Source organism: Rhea americana, unplaced genomic scaffold, assembly GCF_003343005.1.
Source record: "Rhea americana isolate MKP2758 unplaced genomic scaffold, rheAme1 scaffold_221, whole genome shotgun sequence".
Taxonomy (NCBI): domain Eukaryota; kingdom Metazoa; phylum Chordata; class Aves; order Rheiformes; family Rheidae; genus Rhea; species Rhea americana.
This window is the reverse complement of record NW_028186333.1, coordinates 444206-463681: the sequence shown is the minus strand read 5'-3', so window position 1 is coordinate 463681 and position 19476 is coordinate 444206. Positions and strand designations below refer to the sequence as shown.

Here is a 19476-nt window from a genome sequence, read left to right as displayed (position 1 = left end):
TTCATGCTAAGTAAAATGCTTTTTGCCTTGTGGAACCCAGTGTTGACTTCTTTTCATCCCCCTGTGGATGCAGTTTATCCTTGGGTCTTATCTGGAAGAAGCAGTTGTTGCAGAATGCTGTGTTCACTTCATACATCATTTAAACTGGTTTTGTTATTGATGAATTGCTTTTGTAATTCACAGATGAAAGTGAACATTATAAACAAGGCTTTCCCGTATTAGCTTTTCAGTCCTTTGCCCAATGGGCAATTTAATGCAACATCAAATGAGATAGTAGCTGAATGAGAAAAAGAACATTTCCCATGCTTGTTGGCTTCTAATAGCTTGATTTCATTTTTAATAGGCTGTTAATCTTCAGTTAGTGTTTTGCTCTGTATCAAACACTTCCCTGCAGTAAGCTGGGTTGTTTGTCTACTTTAGGTTTGTGTTGTGTTCAGTTAATGCTCCCTTTGGAAGGCATTTGGTGCACATAACTTGCCTGAGATTGACTTTGCAGTAGAAGATTCTGACTCCCCTTGATAAAACTTTTCTATCTGTCATGATGTGACAGGCTAATAAAACTATTCATGTGATAAGTTATAATGGTATCTGGAATGTTGACAATAAAAGACTACCAGCTATTGAATTCAAACCAAGTGGCATGTGGCATATAAAGTGAGACACACTGTTGAGTGTAAAGGACTTCCTAAAATGTATTGCTGTCTAGCTTAGTGAAACAATTAAATACAGTCCCTAGCTGACGTGGAGGGGGGGACACGTTTCAAGAAGCCTATTAGGTCCACAGTGCAGATAGAAAGGCTATCCAAACTGCTGAGGGCTTTGTGAAACTTTGTGCAGATTTTTTTCCCATGTAAGCTTGGAAACAATGTCACTGATATGTTTCTACTATGTTAAAAGACAGAAAAAAATACTGATTTCTACTGGTCTAGATTCTTCTGATTTATTTTGGTTATCTACTTGACATCTTTAGGTATTATAATTGATCTCCTCTGAGGACTGTTTTGCTTGTCAGAGCTGTCTAAAAGTTTGAACAAACTTCCCTTCCATGATATCCTCAATATTTTCTTGATTGAAAAATGACTGCCAATCACATAAATGACAGTAAAGTTCTTCAAAGCCTCCCATACTCCTCTATGGGAGTTATCAGAACATCTGGATGTCTTTGGTAAAAGCTGGCTGGGATGCAAGTGTGAAATGTTCTATGAYTTTGTGATCAGGTGCTGCTGTTCATACTGCCAAAGGTTATCTCAAGGTTTAGAAGAGTTCCTGTGGAGCACAGAGAGAGACATCTCCTGAGTCACAAGGTCTACTCCCATGCAACTGTGGAACTGACAGTCATAAGCTGATCAGACTCCCTTAAAAAATTACTCAGGTGGTCAAAACAAACAAACAAACAAACAAACAAACAAACAAACAAACAAAAAAAACCCTGCTATCAGAAAACTGCTCCAGAGCTTTTCCCCTCTTCGCGTTCTGTAATGATTGTTTCCAGCCCACAGTTATTAATTATTAGATGGACAAATTCTTTCTCCTGCCTGGTGCTTAACCACTTGGACTTACAGAGACAATTCATAGTGCTCCTCAGGCTCTCTTTGTGACATGTGGAGCAGAGCTCCTTAACCTGGTGGTCTCAAAATGGTACGTTCACCTGGGACTCAGATCTGTCTTAGGACTCGAATCCAAGATCAGATTCATTATACGGCTTTGGACTCAAGTTGTTTCTTTATATATATATATATGACTAATGTCTCTTGTGGTGATACAGTTCCTAGCAGTATTTCTTTCTTTAATACTGTCCATTACTGGATTACTGTTGGACATGCTTCGCTGTTATTTTAAATTGAATCAATTCAGCTTGATATGTACTAGGTATTTTATTATTTCTTTTCAGTTGAAATACCCTGTTTAGAAGGTGGACTAGTGCTGTACAGACCTTTCCTTCCTAAACAATATACCTCTATTCCACTGATAATTACACTTGCATTGTGCTTTTGTTGTCCCTGCATATTTAGCTTTCCGTTGTGCACCAGTAAGAGTTCTGTTTTGTTGTTGTTCTCCTTGCATAGTACACAAAAGCTTCATTTTTTTTTCTAGGACAATACCATATTTCTCAACCAGATTAATGACAATACTTGTTTCAGCTCTCTTGCTTAGTCTTTGTGTAGTTTTATCCCTTGGTGTTTGCCTCTAGTATTTCTCTGTTCACTGCTGAATCTCTCTTTACCCAGGGTTCTTCTCCTACTATATTAAAAACAGGATTTCAGATTATCTAAGTTACTTCCACCTTTTCTCTTCATTTCTTAGCTTAAGAAAGAAACTTTTATCTCATTATATTCCTGTCTTTCAGCATGTGCCATCATTGAAGAAAGTTTTTAATTCTTCCTCTAAGTCTCATTAACTGGTGTTCTCTTCTAAGAGCAGTTTATACAGAAGATGAGATTTCATTCTTTTTCTGTTGTGTACTGGGACTATTGATATAAGAAACCTGCTTTGCTGGATATGTAGGTTATTTTTACAAGTTCATTGTGTAAAGAAGCTAAACAGAAGTGGCTACTAATTTTCCTGATGAAATCTTAAGGGACCATAAAAGCTAGTCTTCCAACACTGTTAATCAATCTAAAATGAAAATAAAATGTCGTACAGAAAAGTTGAAGCACATAACAGGCCTCAGTTTCAGTGCATGTGTTCAATTTGTACAGAATATCGTAAGTGCCAGAAACAGCATTTATTTTTCCTACTGCCTATTTCACAAACATGTATTATGTCCAAAGGTCCCAAAGTTTTGTGATGAATGAATAAAATGAAGTGTTGAAAATGTAGGTATTTAGTTTTTGCTTGTCATTGATTTAATTCCAGAAGCCACATGTCAAACATCAAGATGTGACTTTACTTGAGGCAATTTTTGACTTCACTTTAAATCATGTATGGCATTTCAGTGGAAAATAAAGAGTTATAGTTTTCCTTGTCAAGCATTTTTCAAACCAATCTGAAAAAAAGTGGGCTTTGAAATGGAAAAACTCAGAGCTGATTTACAGATGCTTGAGTGAGCATGTATTGTGAGAAAAATAAAATGATACATACGTACATACGTGTATATATATATATATTCTCCAGAATATATTAATCTCTGATAAGCTCTGCTATTAGCCTTCCAGGAGATTTCTTAATGAGGGTGCTATTGCTATTCAGGGCTCAAAAAATAATTAGTTTCTGTCTCAGAGCTTGGCTCAGTATGTTATTTAGACATACTCTGATCAAACGTGTTGAGAATTATTACAACTTCTGAACTAAATTCCACTAATATTGTCTGTGCAAGGGACAAGAGTTGAGCAAACAGCTTTCCATAATGTCTTTTAATGAAGGAATGGAACCAGTGTGTGTTCCTTTAAGATCCTTGTTCCCTTTAGGTAGTTTGCAGATAATTTACAAAATTCTGGAACTCCATMGCTGATTTTCTTACTTAGTTGTCAGTTTTATTTTTATTGATTTCTACTAGATTTAGTCTTAGTTCTGTTGATTAATTATTGTACCAATGAGTGTTCTTTTTCTTTTCTCAATCCCTTTTTTCTATTTTTTTTTCTGATTAATAGGCAATGAAAAACAGATTTTAATTCAGTTACAGGCTTTGTATACAAAATAAACAGGTAATCCAATCGGTTTTATGTTTTCTTGAAAAATAAAGGTTTCTTTTGCTTGCCATTTGATTGACTTGCTGTTCTATTTTACTCATTGTTTACTTAACAACATTTGTTGCTGTTCCTGTTTTCYATGTTTTACAACATACCAGCATACACAATATGCTGAAGAATTTAATACATGCAAACAAAGTTAATTGTAAAAGAGAAAGATAAACATGACTGTTCATTTTTCAATGAAATACATTTTATCTAAATGTAATCTGAACTGTTAGGTAGAAAGCTTATTGTTTTAATGGAAAATAATGCCCTTCTGCTGTATAAGCCTATTTCTTCCTAAACAYAGCATACAAAAACATTTAATTTCTGTTAAGCAGAGATGAACAACCTCTGTTTCCAATGCTAGTGTTCTGGCTGCAGCAGATTTCAGGAACTGTTGTTCTTTCTRTTGGGTTCTTTAGGATTTGCATGGGTTTCCAGAGCGTGAAAAACTTTGGGCCCATTAATAGTTGCCAGGCACCCCCAATAATAATTGACTTAAGACAATTAAATGGAAACAACAATGATGTTTTAAAATATGTTTTCTGCAAATGTAGTGAATAGGGATTTTATTAATAAAAAGACAATTAATACATAATCATTTAATTCATATAGTAAGTCCCCTAAAACAATTCCTCAAGACTAAATCACCCCCAAAGAGTATATGCTTTTCACATTTTTCACCACAGTACATCTTCAGTAAGTGCTAAAATGAGGAGAAAAATAAGCAGGATAATAGTCTTTCACAATACTCTTGAAGAATCAGCTATATATAAGTAGGTCACTTTGTATCAGCATGACTTACCTTAAACAGTCCCAGAGGATTTTAAGTTCAGAAGCCATACCTTTGCTTATTTTTTACAATTTGTCATGAAAAAAAAATACATCTAGTAAAAATGTTTTAAAAGTACACATTACCTGTGATATAGCATAAAATTTGTACATGCAAGCTTTCRTTTGGATACACATTTTTCATAATTATTCAGTTTCTTCATTATCTCTCTGACATATGAAAATACTGCTAAAAAGAATTGATCTAGAAGATACTGGAAGAGTCCAAAAAAAAGTCACTTAGATGAGGAAAGGAATTTGGTTGTCTACTTGCACCTTTGAATACCTTCCTTTTTGTTAATACTTTGCTGGTGCGGCTGTATATCTACTTTTACAATACCACTTGATGTATAAACGTGACTRGTAACAAAAGCATGAATGTGTAGCTTTTGATTACAGCTAGATAAATGGAGTAAGGATTAAAACTGGAATACTTTCAGTAGAGCTGCTCTATCTCATTCTGCTGAGTTCCAGGCCGCAAGGCATGAAAATCCTCTAGGTTGAAATGCACCTGAGTTTTCAAGTKTAGTACAGAAAAAAGACATCTTGCRTATTCGGTGAAGTGATGCTCTCACAGAATTGTTTAACATCTCACCAAGATCTCTGCATCCAAAACCTGAAGAACTGTTGTAATTTTGTCAGAGAAAATGACGTACAACATTGCTGAAAGCCTTGTTCATGCTGTATAGACCCAGTCTCTAAGTAAGAGTACCTTCAGTTGAGAGAAGTTGACTATAACACATTGACAATAAATTTGTGTCAGACTGCAAATGCTGTACTAGTAGTACAGTGCAGCGATGAGCACTAGTCTGAGTAGGGGATACCACTTTACAGTAGAGCCTTCGTTATAGACTGTGACTGCTGCTATTTTGCTGTCTTGTGTGTGAGTAAAGACAGAGACTATATCTTTCTTTGCAGGAGCCTTGGATTTTTCAGATAGACAGGGAATGTGAATCAAGTTTCCTTATTTCCTTGTACCATTACTACTTCAGAACAATTGCTTCTGATTTGCACGGTTGAGAGTATCGTCAGCATCGGRCTTTAAATTTTTATCAATCTGTTGCCCTAAATTTCTCACTTGCTAAGTGTGATCAGGCTTTTATAAACAGAGAAGGTACTGTCCAGAAAAAAAAACCTCTCCAGAACTCTATTATTTCAAAATTGTGTATTTGTTGAACATTTTTACTTGTCTGAAAATAATATCAAATCTGGAGATAGATATCCAAGGTATCCTATTATACTTGTAGAAAGAAACATTTTGTACTTGGAGTTCAGAAAWTAAGTGTGTTCAGTAGTTTCAGAATAGCTTTCTTCTAGCCCTGATTCATAGCTGTCACTTCAGGCTTAAGCATCAAGGTAGAAAGCACAATTTCACTTTTCTGGTAAAGCTAGTAATATCAGAAAAAAAATCAAGACAGGTTGCTATGTAATCCTAAAGGAAAAGCTCTCTTAAGTTATAAAACAGTWTCAGTTAAAGCAGAGCGTCTTATCAGTGGCTTAGCTGTGGGCAAAATGCCCAGTCTTGCATTAAAGACATTTCAAAACTAGAGTCAAAGTAGTTCTGCTGGTTTCCCTCAAGCTATGTGGATGAACATCGTGAACTAGATTCTGATTCTATTGCACCAGTGTAAACCTAGAGTAACTTGTTAGTTTTTCAGGAGAGCAATCATGACTTAACTGCAATCACATGCTGGCCTTCTAGGATAAATCCTCAGCTGCTCTATTTCAGCAGATCCCTTGTTCAAGTGGCCTGCACAAGTATATGGTGATGGATTTCTGTTGGTCACAATTAATTTTGTTCCTATACATATCTATAAAAAACCTTACATCCTGTCTGATGACACCTCTTTCTGTGTATGAAATCACCTGCTTGTTTAATACGCTTCAGGCTAACAGCAGTGGATTGTAGTTCTTAATCAGTAAGGTCTGCATCTCATAAAAACCTTGCACCTGCCCAAGGGTTCAGTAACTGTTGTGCTGCGATCCTTTCACCAGAGGAAGAAGTTTTTACTGTTCTACTAGATGTACATAGCATGCTTCTTTTTCAAGTGAAAAGTTGCTTTGGATATGGGAGATTTGGTTCCTAAATCTTGATAAGTTTAATTTTCACAGTAGATTTATAGGAGTATAGGTGGCGATATTATGACCTGGAAGTAGCTGTTAATGTGAAATCTTGCCTTTTTTTTTTTTTTTTTTTTTTTTTTTTTTTTCATTTTGCATCAAGTTATATCATTAAATGGTGGACTTTTCAATTTGTACACCAAATTTAAAGGATCCCAGCAATTACAGAATCTGAAACAAACTGTTGTCTTTGTGCTTGAATATACCACCAGAATACTAGCAGTGACACTAACGGTCACTGAAACTGAGCAACTGAAGTTCATAGAGGGCAACGCCAGTCATTATGGACTGGTGAAGCAACTGTAGGGCACATAGATCATTRGCCTGTGGCTTCTGCTAATATCTTTTTTACAGACTTTTATAGCTGTCATATTTGAAAGGAATATTTTATGGCCCTTTTTGTGAGATATCGTATGAATGATTTAAATAGGGCTATCTTCTTGTGATGTTTTTGGTTTCCTTTCAGTCACAACCAAGACTATTTCCTCCCTCAGTTACTATATCCCAGATAGCTTTTACCTTCTTGCTTATGCATTTTAATGTCTTTTGTCATGTTCTCCAAATGCCATTAATCACAAGCAATAAGATTACATTCATGAAAATGAATTAATTTCTAGYAACCTTCAGCCTAGCTATAGATGATTCAAACCATAAAGTGAAATTTTTACAGTTCTGTAAAACTATTATTCTGTAAAACTGCCAAACTATTGGCTGTTCCCTCTGGCACCTACCTCTTCCGCTAGCTACTGTGCTACCCACGATCTGGGGAATATTGACTTTTCTAGCACTCGGACCCGTTTTTGGCACTGAGATATAGCTACAGTCATTGTTCATAGCTAACTGAGGATCTGTTCTGAATCTTTTCACTTCTTTTGTGAACCAGACTTGCTCAGCCTTTCTACAAAGCTTCACTTTATGCTGTATTCATCAGAGGTGTTCAAGTACAGGAAGTAGCAAACCCGACACTTCATATTGATGATCTAGCAACCTTCAGTGGAATCCAACTGTTTGCTAATCTAGGTCCAAAGAATCTAAGCTATTACTCTGCAGTATACTTTGGATTTCATCTTTGTCTTCTAATTGATCATTATGCAGCTATCATTCATTTTCAGTTAATTCCTTTATCCATATGTTAAGCACATTCTCAAATTCTTGTCATTAGCTGCACCATGTGTTCACTTCCTGCTATACAACTTTATGTTATGTTTGGACATGTCCTGGTCTATCCATGTACAATACTACAGCTATCTTCTGTAGACCTTTGTTAATCCTTTTATGGACTTCAGACAAACAGCTCTTGGTCTAGTACCTAGCTGCTGATCAGTCACACTAGCAAGTTACCATTACCTGTCACTTCAGCTGTACTGACTTTTTTTTTGGTCGAATGGCTATGCTCAAACAGTGGAAAACTAGAATGGAGAATGATTTAACTGTGCTTCCACAGCACAGAAGGAGCTGAAGCTGAGGAAGGTGAAGTGACTTGGAAGGACTACAGGCAATCATTTCGCTATCTTCTCAGAGCCATTATGCATTCCTTAGCTTACGTCTGCTTCACCTCGGGACRTGTATGTCCTCTGTCCTCTTGCCCAACCTTCTTCAGTTTCTGTAATTCCCTTTAGCTGTATGTTTTTTAAGATCCAACCCTACTGAATGATTTCTTTGTTCTGCTCTTACAGGAGTACCCTGTCAGCTTCTCATACCTGCAAAAGGGTAAAAGAAAAGAAGAGAAAGAGGAGTAGGTTTTACAGAGTAATGTCTGTCCACGTGCAAATACATTTTAGTAATCAGCTACTTGTGCCTACTGATAGCTATGCTGGTGTCTCCTCCCAGTTTAATTAGTACAAAAAATGTGAGCTAGGACATAACAAAAGAATATTATAAGACATAAGGAAGCAGACAGCTCATAAAATCAAATAAAATCCCAAGTGATAAAGAGATTCTCCAAATCTTCCCAGAAGTGCTTTCGGAATACATTCTTCAATGATTAAAGGTTTCAAATTAATAACAGAATGCAGTGCATGTGCCACTTCATGAATGCAAATAGCTCTACTTCTATGATCAAATGTCTCTAACTGCAGCTTCTCCTATCTGCCTCCGCTTTATGATTTCTGTTTATTCTACAATGCTTGATGAACTGTCCCTTAAACCAGTGGCAGGAACTCACTCGAGCAAGACTGAAGATCACTATCTAACAGATGGAGAAAGGACTAAACATTTGCCATACACTTTGGTAACATTAGCTAGCTATTTGCTTTAAGCACTTCAGAGAAGTTGCTTGACCGCATGCAATACACTACAGTGCAGCAGTAAGAAAGGCGCAGAGCAGCTGTGTGTGAGGAGACGTGGATGCTCATGTGCTGAACAAGTATGTTTGGTGCTCACTTGCAAAGTCTTTATTTCAAAACCTCCTCACAGAATGCAAAGGGCCACCAGCTGCTGTTCTACCATAACTGTATGACGCTTGTGCTGCAGCTTTGAGCTGCCTGTAAGTTGTAAGAGTGAATTCTGACCTACTTATCCGCTTTGTTTCTCTTACAAAATCCCGTTAGGCTAGACCTTTGGAAGAATAAATTCTATCTTTAGTAATTTGGTGTTGAAAAATTTATTACATTTTTATTTGAACAACCTATGCAATAATGACACAATGGTTATACCTCATCATCAGCATTAATTAGATTTTATTTCTTGCTATGAATTCCTAGAACAGCAGAAATAGCAGTGGAGTTTTGGACTCTTTGGAGTGCTCTTTTGATCTATGGGGAGTCGTGAAACATTTTCAAGTTATTCTCATGTGACTTTAGATTGGCTTGTATGAATGAATATATGCAATGAAAATTTCATCTCTATATAGGCTTCGTGAACACTGAGTAAAGACTTCATGATATAGGCCAGTTTATTTACTGAATAGGCGGTTCTGATGTACAAACACTAAAGTATTCTTTTGAGAGTATTTCTTTATTTGCTCCTAAGTAATATTAAAAAGAAGAAAACAATCCCATGCAATCTGCTTTGGTCTGGGTGTTCTTTTCTGATTCGAGAACCTAATCAGTCAATGCAATGATTGTCTCAAACTAAACAAGTTAATGATTCCCATGCATATTTTATGCAAATATGATGCTTATTTAAAATGTACTAACAGTATATTCATTTGGAGAACATCGTTTTTATGCCAGGAACTAAACTGACAGGAATTTCATGATAAAATATCTGACAGAAGGCTTTTCATAGCTGATTTTGACATGATTATGGAGTTCTGTGGTTGTATAATCATGTTTCTAATATATGAGAAACATATATTTCTCATACATATAAAAATCCTAACTCAGGAATTGATTGCAGCTTAAATTACGTTTCCTACTCCATTTCAGAAGGCCACAGGTTTAAATATATTGCTCTGCCATGGGCTTGATTTAAGCTAGCGCAATACCTTTTTCAATTTTCATTATACTCTTTGCCATGAAAAAAAGATTTGTCAAGAGAATAGTTTCAGGTCATGTCAGTTTGTGTCCCTGCTACAAATTATGATAGGAGTGAATGATCAGATTTTAACTACCCAATATGTTCTATGAAGTGTGCCAGCTTGGTATGTCATTTTAGCTTCCATCATGGCTTTTCATTGGYGTCATACTTTACTGTCACCTACCTATTACTTACAGTTTGAATGAGGTTTAATGGAGTCATTATCAAATCAAAGATGCRCATTGAAAAGGTTAAGTCATAGAACACAAAATTCTAATTCAGGGAATATTTACCACCTTTAAAATAAGGAGYAGTATCAGGAAATGATGTAATCAACCCATGTCTTGAAACAAAACTTTTTTTCTGCCTCTTTTCYGTTGTAGTTGGAGCTACTTGGATGTGCCAGTCTACAAGCCTCCCTGATTCCAAATTAGCTGAGTTCTTTAGACAGGGTTTTGGCAACTAATTTTTGATACAATATCTCCTCATTCATGCTTAGAATCACAGAGCCGCCTCCTCAGGAAGCAGACAGCATTTTCAGGGTGTGTCAGGATTTTTTGGGTGTGTGTGTCCAACTAGTGCCCCATCAGATAGAGAAGAGATTATTGAAGTGAAGTTGTGACATTTCTTTTAATTCTTAGACATTTTATGAAAGCCTGACATTTGGGTTCAGATGAAGGGAAATGGCAACATTAATGCCTAATGAGCAGTAATTGCGGGGATGAGAGTAATTGTTATAATCCAGATGGAAATATTGCATATGGTCATTAGTAATTACTGCATGTGAGGCAAAACAAAAGATGCATAGTTTGGTCTGCAGATGCATTTTTGGATTATCCTTATCATACAATATAATTAAGATATTATGAACCCWTGCAAATAAGCCAGTGAATCCTGAYATGCTGAACATAGGCAGATATGTAACTGAAAAATGAGTTGTGGCATAACTCTCTGAAAAATGTGTATGTAGCTAATTAGAGAATTACTTCCACCATTTTTAAAACTGCACTGTAGATGTAATACAAAATACTTGCTGAATATTACATAGGGAATGTTTAATAATTAGATAAAGTGTACAAGAAAATTATATGTGTAGAGGTCTACTAAATTTGCATTTTGTTGGACAGTTGCTCAGTGGATGAACAAACTTAGCGCCAAACTACTCAAGATATACCTAACGTGTTAAATGTTTTGCCCAGCTATGGCACACTTTAAAAAGGAACTGCCTCCTTGTAAATTTTAAGGGCTGACTTGTAACATTTGAACTCAGTGAGTTCCTTTAACTAGTGAGAAATGGGAAAAAAACTAAAGTGTGATATCCCTGAAGCTGAATTCCTCCTTTCACTGCAAGAGATCTAGAATTATCACTTCTCTGCCTCCTGGGATGGARCCCTAAGCAAGAAGTTTTGCAGTAGTTTGGGAAATGGGCTTTCAGCATCACTCCTGTTGATGCTGTAAGTACAGTGCACTGTGAATACTTTCTCAGTTAATATTTTCACAGCTGGTATTTCAGTTTTCCATTCTGACCAAAGAGATGTTTCAGGACTTGTCTTTCAGACTTTCTGACCACTGTTCTAGAAAGTCAGCCGTACTTTTTCTAACTGAATTGGTAAATATTAAACAAAGCRGAAAAGTCTTACCAGAAATAAGGTCATATAGGTATTATTCGTGTTTTAATCTTTTGGGTGTTTCCTTTGAATGAAAGGGCTATAAAGGCTGCTTGTCTGYCATCTTAATATCTACACCACAGTCTTTGGCAAGCCTGTTTAGTGGCTGGAAATGTAACAGTCTAAAGTATGTGTTTCTGAGATAATAATGTGGAACCAACAGAGGTAGCAATAGTGACATATGCTGGAACAGGAGTGGAGACAATCTCATACCCAAATTCRAGATTAGTCTCCTTTGGCATACACGTTGCCAGATGAATGTAAAAGGAACCATTCAACTTATACCTATTACACTATGATTTGTACCTACTGAGGAGAAAAGCACAAACCTAGTTAAACTGCTCCTATATGTGAACATTAAATATTTTAAAATTGAGCATCAGAATAAAGTGCACGTAGATAATCTTCTTAGTAATGGATGAAYGTGTGTGTGATAGCTCAGAAGGTTATTCTATGGGCTAAATGCCTCCATTTAAAAAAAATGAATTATAGCGGGTGTGATTTTTACTCTGTGCATGCTRTTCAAATGTTCTATCAAAAAGTGTGATTTCTAACATGAAGACTAATGCAATGTTAAAACTTCTCATGGGRTGAGATATGAACCAGRAAGCAGGRGCAGATGATTGRATGATGGATCCAAAAGTAATTATGCTGGCTGTGCCTTCCTTGCGTCTGATTTGGAACAGGTTCACCTGCAATCTTGTCAGCAGATCTTGCAACCGTGTACCTTCTCCTCCACTACCCCCAGTATCAGACTTAGTCTGAACATGATGTAGAGCATTAAGGACTTATCTCACGTGTCTCAACAAATCTCTTAGACTGTGTTCTATACGCAGTTGCAGAATTTACCCTCTTTTCCCACCAATTAATATATACTTCAGCATTACAAGCTGTTTTGGTTTTTTTTTTTTAAGTATTTGGTATTTTTTAAAAAATGCCATGTTGAACTGTCAACCTAGTTAAGGATAGCTATGGATCTAATCACCATAGCAAAATATTTGCTCTGAAAAATAATAGCATTCTCTTTGATTTTAGAGTAGTATATCAAGAGCAACATTTTTATTTGAGATAACCTAGTGCAATGTATGCTTGAAGTAGGACGTTCCCTTCTGGCTGCTTTGGCAAACAGCCAGTTTTCAGAACCTGAGACAGAATCTTTGTGAACCGCTGTGTTAAAGTCTTTAGCATGTCAAAGCTAAGGATGATGCATCTGARCATGTTGTAGCTCTTATGCATTAGTTCTATAACTGGTGAAAGCAGAGAACAAAAATATCTCAGAACTTCCAAATGSTATTAGTTGCCAGTTCCTGAGATATTCTGATTTATTCCTTAAAATCTTGATTTAACCTTAAATTTTCTATTATTTCTATTTTCTAAGAAGTTTCATCTTCTATTGAAAATGTGCTTTAATATTTATATTTTTGCTCATGGTATGTCATGGCTATTTTCATTAGTTTTAATGAAAGTTAAATATGCATAGWGAAGAAGAAAATATAATACCAATCTGGAAGCACAGAAAACTGTTAGCAGCTTTTTCAGCACCAAGCATGTCTTCACAATATTAAACTGTCTACAGGGAGAGATCACGTTTTGTCATTTAAGTGATTCACTGTCAAACAATAAGATTACAGAATAACACATTAAACCCTCTTCACAATGATGGGATAATTGCTATCAGTTCATCTAGTAGCTTTGATAGTACAAAAGAAGAGTGTAAAGGAATATTTCAGTCCATCTCATTTCCCCTTAGTAATCAAGAGTAGTGTGTGCAAACAGTAAGTCTCATATGCCCTTTCAATAAAGTTGTGTGGGGTTTTTTTGCTATAGACCAAAGAGCAAATACTATGATTGTTTCAAGATTAAAAGAAAAGAGAAAATCTCTCAAAAGATGTATTCAGTTTGAATGAAATGAATCTGACTCACAGCAGTACATTAAAAGAATCATGACCATACTCACTGTGCAAAGTTCAAAGGAAGATGAAGTGGAAACTTAGCCTGAAAAACTTGCCTGAAATGGAAGTGAAGCCATTTCACTTTTCAGACAATTCTTGCTGCAAGAGTTTTTCTTGTTATCATTAGTTGTGGCAAGATTTGGTTAAGTATTTGTCCTCTGAAGTGTCTACAAATTAATAAAGATTTTGAGAAATGTATGGCACATAGCATACACGGAAATGTAAGGGCCAGTTTGTGTCTTCTGCATCTCCTTGATGAAGGACAACTGTATCTGGATCCATCAGGAAGGCAGAGTATGGCTTTCTATTTTATTGCCTGATCCATGTCAGCCCTGGTGCAAGTGAGAGTACCTTGAAATGCCAGGTGGTAGAGCACCTATGGAACATATCTCACTTTTTCTGCACTCTTGATGTGTTTTTAATTCCACTAACATCAGTCGTCAGTGGAGAAAGACTTTCAAAATAGAAACTGAGTAGGTAAGTGTGTTGAGAGCTCTATCCTGCTATGCTGAGAGAGTTGATTAAGCATTCTGTCATACACTRTATTTATACAGTTTGATTTTTTTAAATACTGAAAATGCTAATAAAAGTACAGTCCTACTAGAAAGCTCTTGCCTTTCAAAAGTAAAAGAGTATTCTTCAGTATTTCCTAATTGGGATGATTTTAAAACATTGATATATAATTACATCTATATTTTGGGTCACTGAAAATGTACTATCTAATAGTACATGGTTGCAGCAAATTATCAGGAGATGCCAGTTCCCTGCACTAACAGTGGACACTATTACCTCTCAAAGAAGTTTGCATGTATYGCACTATGCATAAAAAGTAATGTGAAACCAAACTGAGCCTCGGTTAAGCTGTTGGCTCAACATAGCATAAATACATAAAAATGTCCTGGTAAATTTGATTTATGTTACACACCTCGGGCAAATATCAGCAAGACATAAAATTTTTAAAACTTTTGTCTTTCTCTGCAGGGAATGTTATTTTAGTTGCTAAGGAACTGCTTATTGAAAATATATAGCACTGAAGAAGAGCCAGTATTTCTTACTGGCTTACAAAAGCAATTGTGTTRCTTTGGTCATTGTGCTGCAGTGGAAATCTTGAAAAGTAGTTAGTTTATTTAAGCAATTACGTTGCCAATTTTACAAAATCTGTACGTATTTCTGCAAATGGAAGGTAGACAGGGAAAATAAGAACGACAACTTTTTATAGATTTACAGAAACCTTTACATTTATGAAGTTTTACATTTGCAAAAAAGTGTTTGTATGATATCACACACACAAAAAGTTGATTTTTAATGATCTACTTGTTYGGTGAAATGCTTAGCCCCCAAAAGAGGCCAAGTGCATTTCTTGTGTTTCTCTGAATTTCAGGAGATCCCTGATCTTCTCCATAGAGCATGGAGCAGCAGAGTCACTCTCTGTCTCTGTCTCTCCTGTGACGTGGCTGCCTGCGTTTAGCTCTGCCGTGACTCTACAAGCTCAGCCTGGCCTTGGTGAAAAAACAGTGGTGCTGGGAGACAGAGCTGCGAACGACCCCTCTGCTGCTGGCGAGCCGCGGTGAGCCCCAGCACCTGCCCTGGCCCTCGTCCTGGCCGTGCACCTCGCCAGCCCCGGCCCAGGGGCTCTGCTGCTCCCCCTGGAGCTGGGAGCGTCGTCCCTAGAGAAGTGGGGATTACGAGTGACTGGTGCCCACAGGATTTTTCTTAGCCAAGTGTAGTGGTGATAGCAGCCATCGACTCCATTTTGTACCTATTCTTGAGCCGCAGTTAATACAGTTGAATAATTTGTCTTCTGCCTTCCTAGGATCGCRACGACTGGCCTGCCCGCTTGACTCCCCAGGGAAGAGGGATGTGGTTCTGGCGCAGAACAGAGTTCACTGGCGGAGGAAATGGCTAGTGTGGCGGGCACTTTTCACTCAGATTTGCAAATTGAGGTTCTACGATGTTTTCAAGCACCCAGAGGACMACCACAAGTGTGCTTTCAAGGTATTAGGTAGAAAACTTGTCTATTCTACTCAGAGGTGAACTTTTTTGGTCATCTCTTGCTGCATATCTCCAAATGAGAGCACTGAGCTTGAGACCTTCGTGTCGAGTGCTTCACCTAGTCATGACGTGTAGTGTGAGATGGGAGGATTAATGGGGAATGGTGGTGTGTCCTTAAGAAGTGATAATTAATGTAAAAAGCAGATAGGACATGCTGAAAAGGCATGTAAATCGTTTCTTAAGAAAACTCAAGATGTTGCTTTTCTTTTCAAGGATAAAAAAGTTGTTACTGTTCCAGCTATCTGATTTATTATTCTTGCCTTATTGATTGCWTATTAATTCTAATCAGGTCAGGACAGCACTCCCTTGGCCTGGAGGAGGAGAAAAACATTGACCTAATTTTTATGAAAGGTCCATAAATCTGAAGTTTGATCCTTCTCTTGAATAAATAGATTTTGGCTAGTTTGACTGCTTTCTAGACATACTATGACAGAATTCACTGCATCAAATGGCACAAAATAAAATACAGCTAGCAAGGAACATCAATAACAGTATGAAATGATGTTGTGAAGTGAATTCATTAGGGGTAAGCAAAAGGCCAAAGAAATGACTGCTTTGATGCTCACGAGAGAAAGTAAACTGGAAAAGACGCAGAGATGTGTGAAGCGAATGAGCAAAGGAATTGAAATGCTTCTGTAGATGGAGTAACTGAATGGATTAGTGAGATGAATGAGGAGGGGTTTTGTAAAATATATTGGGCAGGTCAATATGAAATTGCTATTTTTAATAAAATGTTAACTAGAGAGCAAAAATGAAATGATCAGTTAGAAGTTTTAAAACGAACAAAAGGAAATATTTTTCTTAGACTGTATACATAAACCATGGAACTCATTAACTTATGAACTTAATTWAAAAAAAAAATCTAAAAAATGTCATTAAACACAAAGGTGGAGATACAGTTTTTGACTCCGTGGTTTTCAAAGTAGTTTCCTAGAGGCAGAGGAAGGGATAATAAGAGAAATATAATTCTGTTTGGCTTATCTTTTTTCCTAAGCAGCTGCTATTGGCCATTTATAGACACAACACCAGTAGATAAGCCTTTTGTCTGCCCAGGACATTATTCCTTGTGTCCTTGTGTTCTCACTGGCAGGCACTGTCTTACAAGACAGACACAGGTATAGTCTGTGTTAGGACAGGAGGCTGTATTTGTCAGTAGGCCTGTACGCTGCAAAATATGAAAAGCTAATATAGGAAATGATTGTAACGTAACAGAAAAAATGATACAAATCTATCCTATACACCCAAGTAAACTTAGAAAAATAAAAATATAAATAGCAATCCAAAGTTTTACTTAATTTTTCCTGTTCTGTAAAAGAAAACTACCATTGTACAAGACGATCCATAGATTTATTTTTTTTTCTCCAGAGTGATTTGGTGACTGTTAGGCTAAAAGCGTAGTTAGGTAAGCTGAACGATCTCTGAAGTCCTTACAAATGGATGATTCTGTAACCTATGCTCCAGGCTTTTCTATAAAGGTAAATGGAKACATATGGTCAAACCCAGCAGGGAGTGCAGCTTCCCCTTACCCTCCTGTAATTGCCCGCCATTCTCCCTTGACTATAAATTGAGGCAGAAGTAATGATGTTCTGAACTTTGGCACCTCAGATACATCCAAGGTTTGCATGCAGATGACATGAGCTATGCTACAGGCTGGTCTGCGTAGCTGTGGGAGGAGGTGCTTTGGATATGGTAGATAGTTTGAACAAGATAATTCTTTTCCAAAGGGAAGGAGAATCTGTGGGTATTGCTATTTATGTTATATTATATGCATTTTATTATTAATCTAAAGCACAGAGAAATTGCATAGACATCTGATGAAATGGAAGGAATGACTTAAGCTAATTAAGCAAGTACACCCAGTGAACAGCTATATTCCTAATGGAACAAAAATATGCAGAAGTTTGCCTGCCAAATAAAAAGAAATAGCTAATTGGGAAAACTGAGAACACACAAGTAGAGCTTGCTCTAGAATTTCAAATTTTGACAATTCAATAAAATTTTAATGGGAAGAAAATTCCTTTTACTAGCCAATTCCAGACTTGTATATGTGAGAGAATGCAAAAAAATACAGTAGAGAATATGAAGAAAAAGCCTTTAGTAAATAAAGATAAAGGGTTACTCTGTTCCCTGCTCTTGAAGCTATCCTTTATTTCAGGCAAGTTATATGCAATGTTGCCAGGTTCAGTTCCTAAGCTGATAGTGATAATTGACATAACCTTTATAAAGGGCAGTTGTGAGTATGTGATTTTGCTAACTGAAATTTTATACCACTTTTTGGTTCAGTGCTGGAGTTAGTAATATGCTGCTCAAGCCATAGTTAGTTTAATTTACTGTTCCTGATAAATATGAAAAAAAGAATTGCCTAAACACAGTTAGAACAACATATACAATCACTGTGGCTACATACTTTTGTGATGTTCAGTGGCTATTAAATCAAATTTTGATCAGAAATGAAAACTGTTATCAATATCTATTTTTGATTTGTTTTGCAGATAGTTTCAACCACTGCTGTTGGAGTCATCATCACTGTAGTGGGGTGCAACATACTGTGCAGAAGTTTGGAAACAGAAGAGTTTCACCAGGACTTTCAAAAAGTTGTGTGGTTTGGCAGTATCATCCCAAAAGCTCCTTTCTCACCTTTACTCTGGAAAACTTAGAAGCTGTTTCTAAGCTCCGCACTCTTCCTAGGCCCTTACCTGTGCCAACAGGGCTCCTCACCCCAGCAAAGCCACGCAGAGTCTTGTGGCGCAGGGGCTATGCTGGTGGCTTATGTCCCCTTGCTTGGAGAATTTTCCTGCAAGCCAATCCAGCTTTTTTGCACTAGGTTATTATTTAAAAAAGCAGGAAAACTGACTATTCCCCAGTAACGTTTTTATGGATTCCAATCCCTAAGCTACATTGGGACTTCTGGCATTAAGTTAAATTTTCATATTCAACACAAAGASAAAATCAGCAAGCATTCTGGAATATAAAATGATAAAGTAATATACTCCATAACAAAAATAAATGCTTTCACAATGATTTACATGTTTATGGCAGTAACAGTAGCTAATGTGCAGTAATGTCAATTTTCAATAGAAATGGGTTAATTAAATCCAATTTTAGTACTAAGAAATAGAAATGAGCACCATGCATGACTGATATAAATATTCATTGCCTGCAAGATGACATATAAAAGTGTAATACTTTCTATTATGATAATGAAGCAAAACCTAAAATAACAAACTACTGTTTGCCACTGCATATGGCATTGTATACACAGTATCAACAAAAAAGAAAGCAGCAGATCTTGTACATAAAGTCTTATTAAATKAAAAAAAAAAAGCTTCTCTGCATCAAGATTCCATAATGCATCTCAATGCTGAAGGTAGCTTTTGTAGTCCACTTTATATGTGTGCGGAGTAAAAGAAAACAGTTTCTCAGTGGCTGTACTGAAACACATACTTTTGGGAGTAATTTTTTTTAGTAACAAGAAAAAATGCATCTCAAAAAAGGGTCTTCTAAAGAGAATGTAAGTATTAAGTAGTTCTCTGTTCCCTTCTATCAGACAAGTCTTTCTGTGACAAAACATCAAGTGAGGGACTAAAACTGAGCTTTTGTCTTTTTGTTACAATTTTGTTAATCTTCACTTTTTTCTGCATAAGAAAATCATTGGCTTTATACATTATTTTGTCTGACATATATTGATATTGTGGAAAATCACAGCGTTCCTTTGGAATT

At 36.5% G+C, this 19476-nt stretch overlaps 1 protein-coding gene across 1 annotated transcript in view; it reads left to right on the top strand.

Annotated features, from left to right (window-relative positions):
* LOC146595541 (uncharacterized) overlaps positions 1 to 18577 on the top strand; it is a 38166-nt gene extending 19589 nt beyond the window's left edge. The window contains exons 2-3 of the mRNA XM_085305514.1: positions 15518 to 15699; positions 18249 to 18577. Coding sequence (XP_085161640.1) covers positions 15518 to 15699; positions 18249 to 18413 — 347 coding nt within the window. The 3' untranslated portion in view covers positions 18414 to 18577. The remainder of the gene's footprint in view (positions 1 to 15517; positions 15700 to 18248) is intronic.
* Positions 18578 to 19476: the final 899 nt, after the last annotated feature.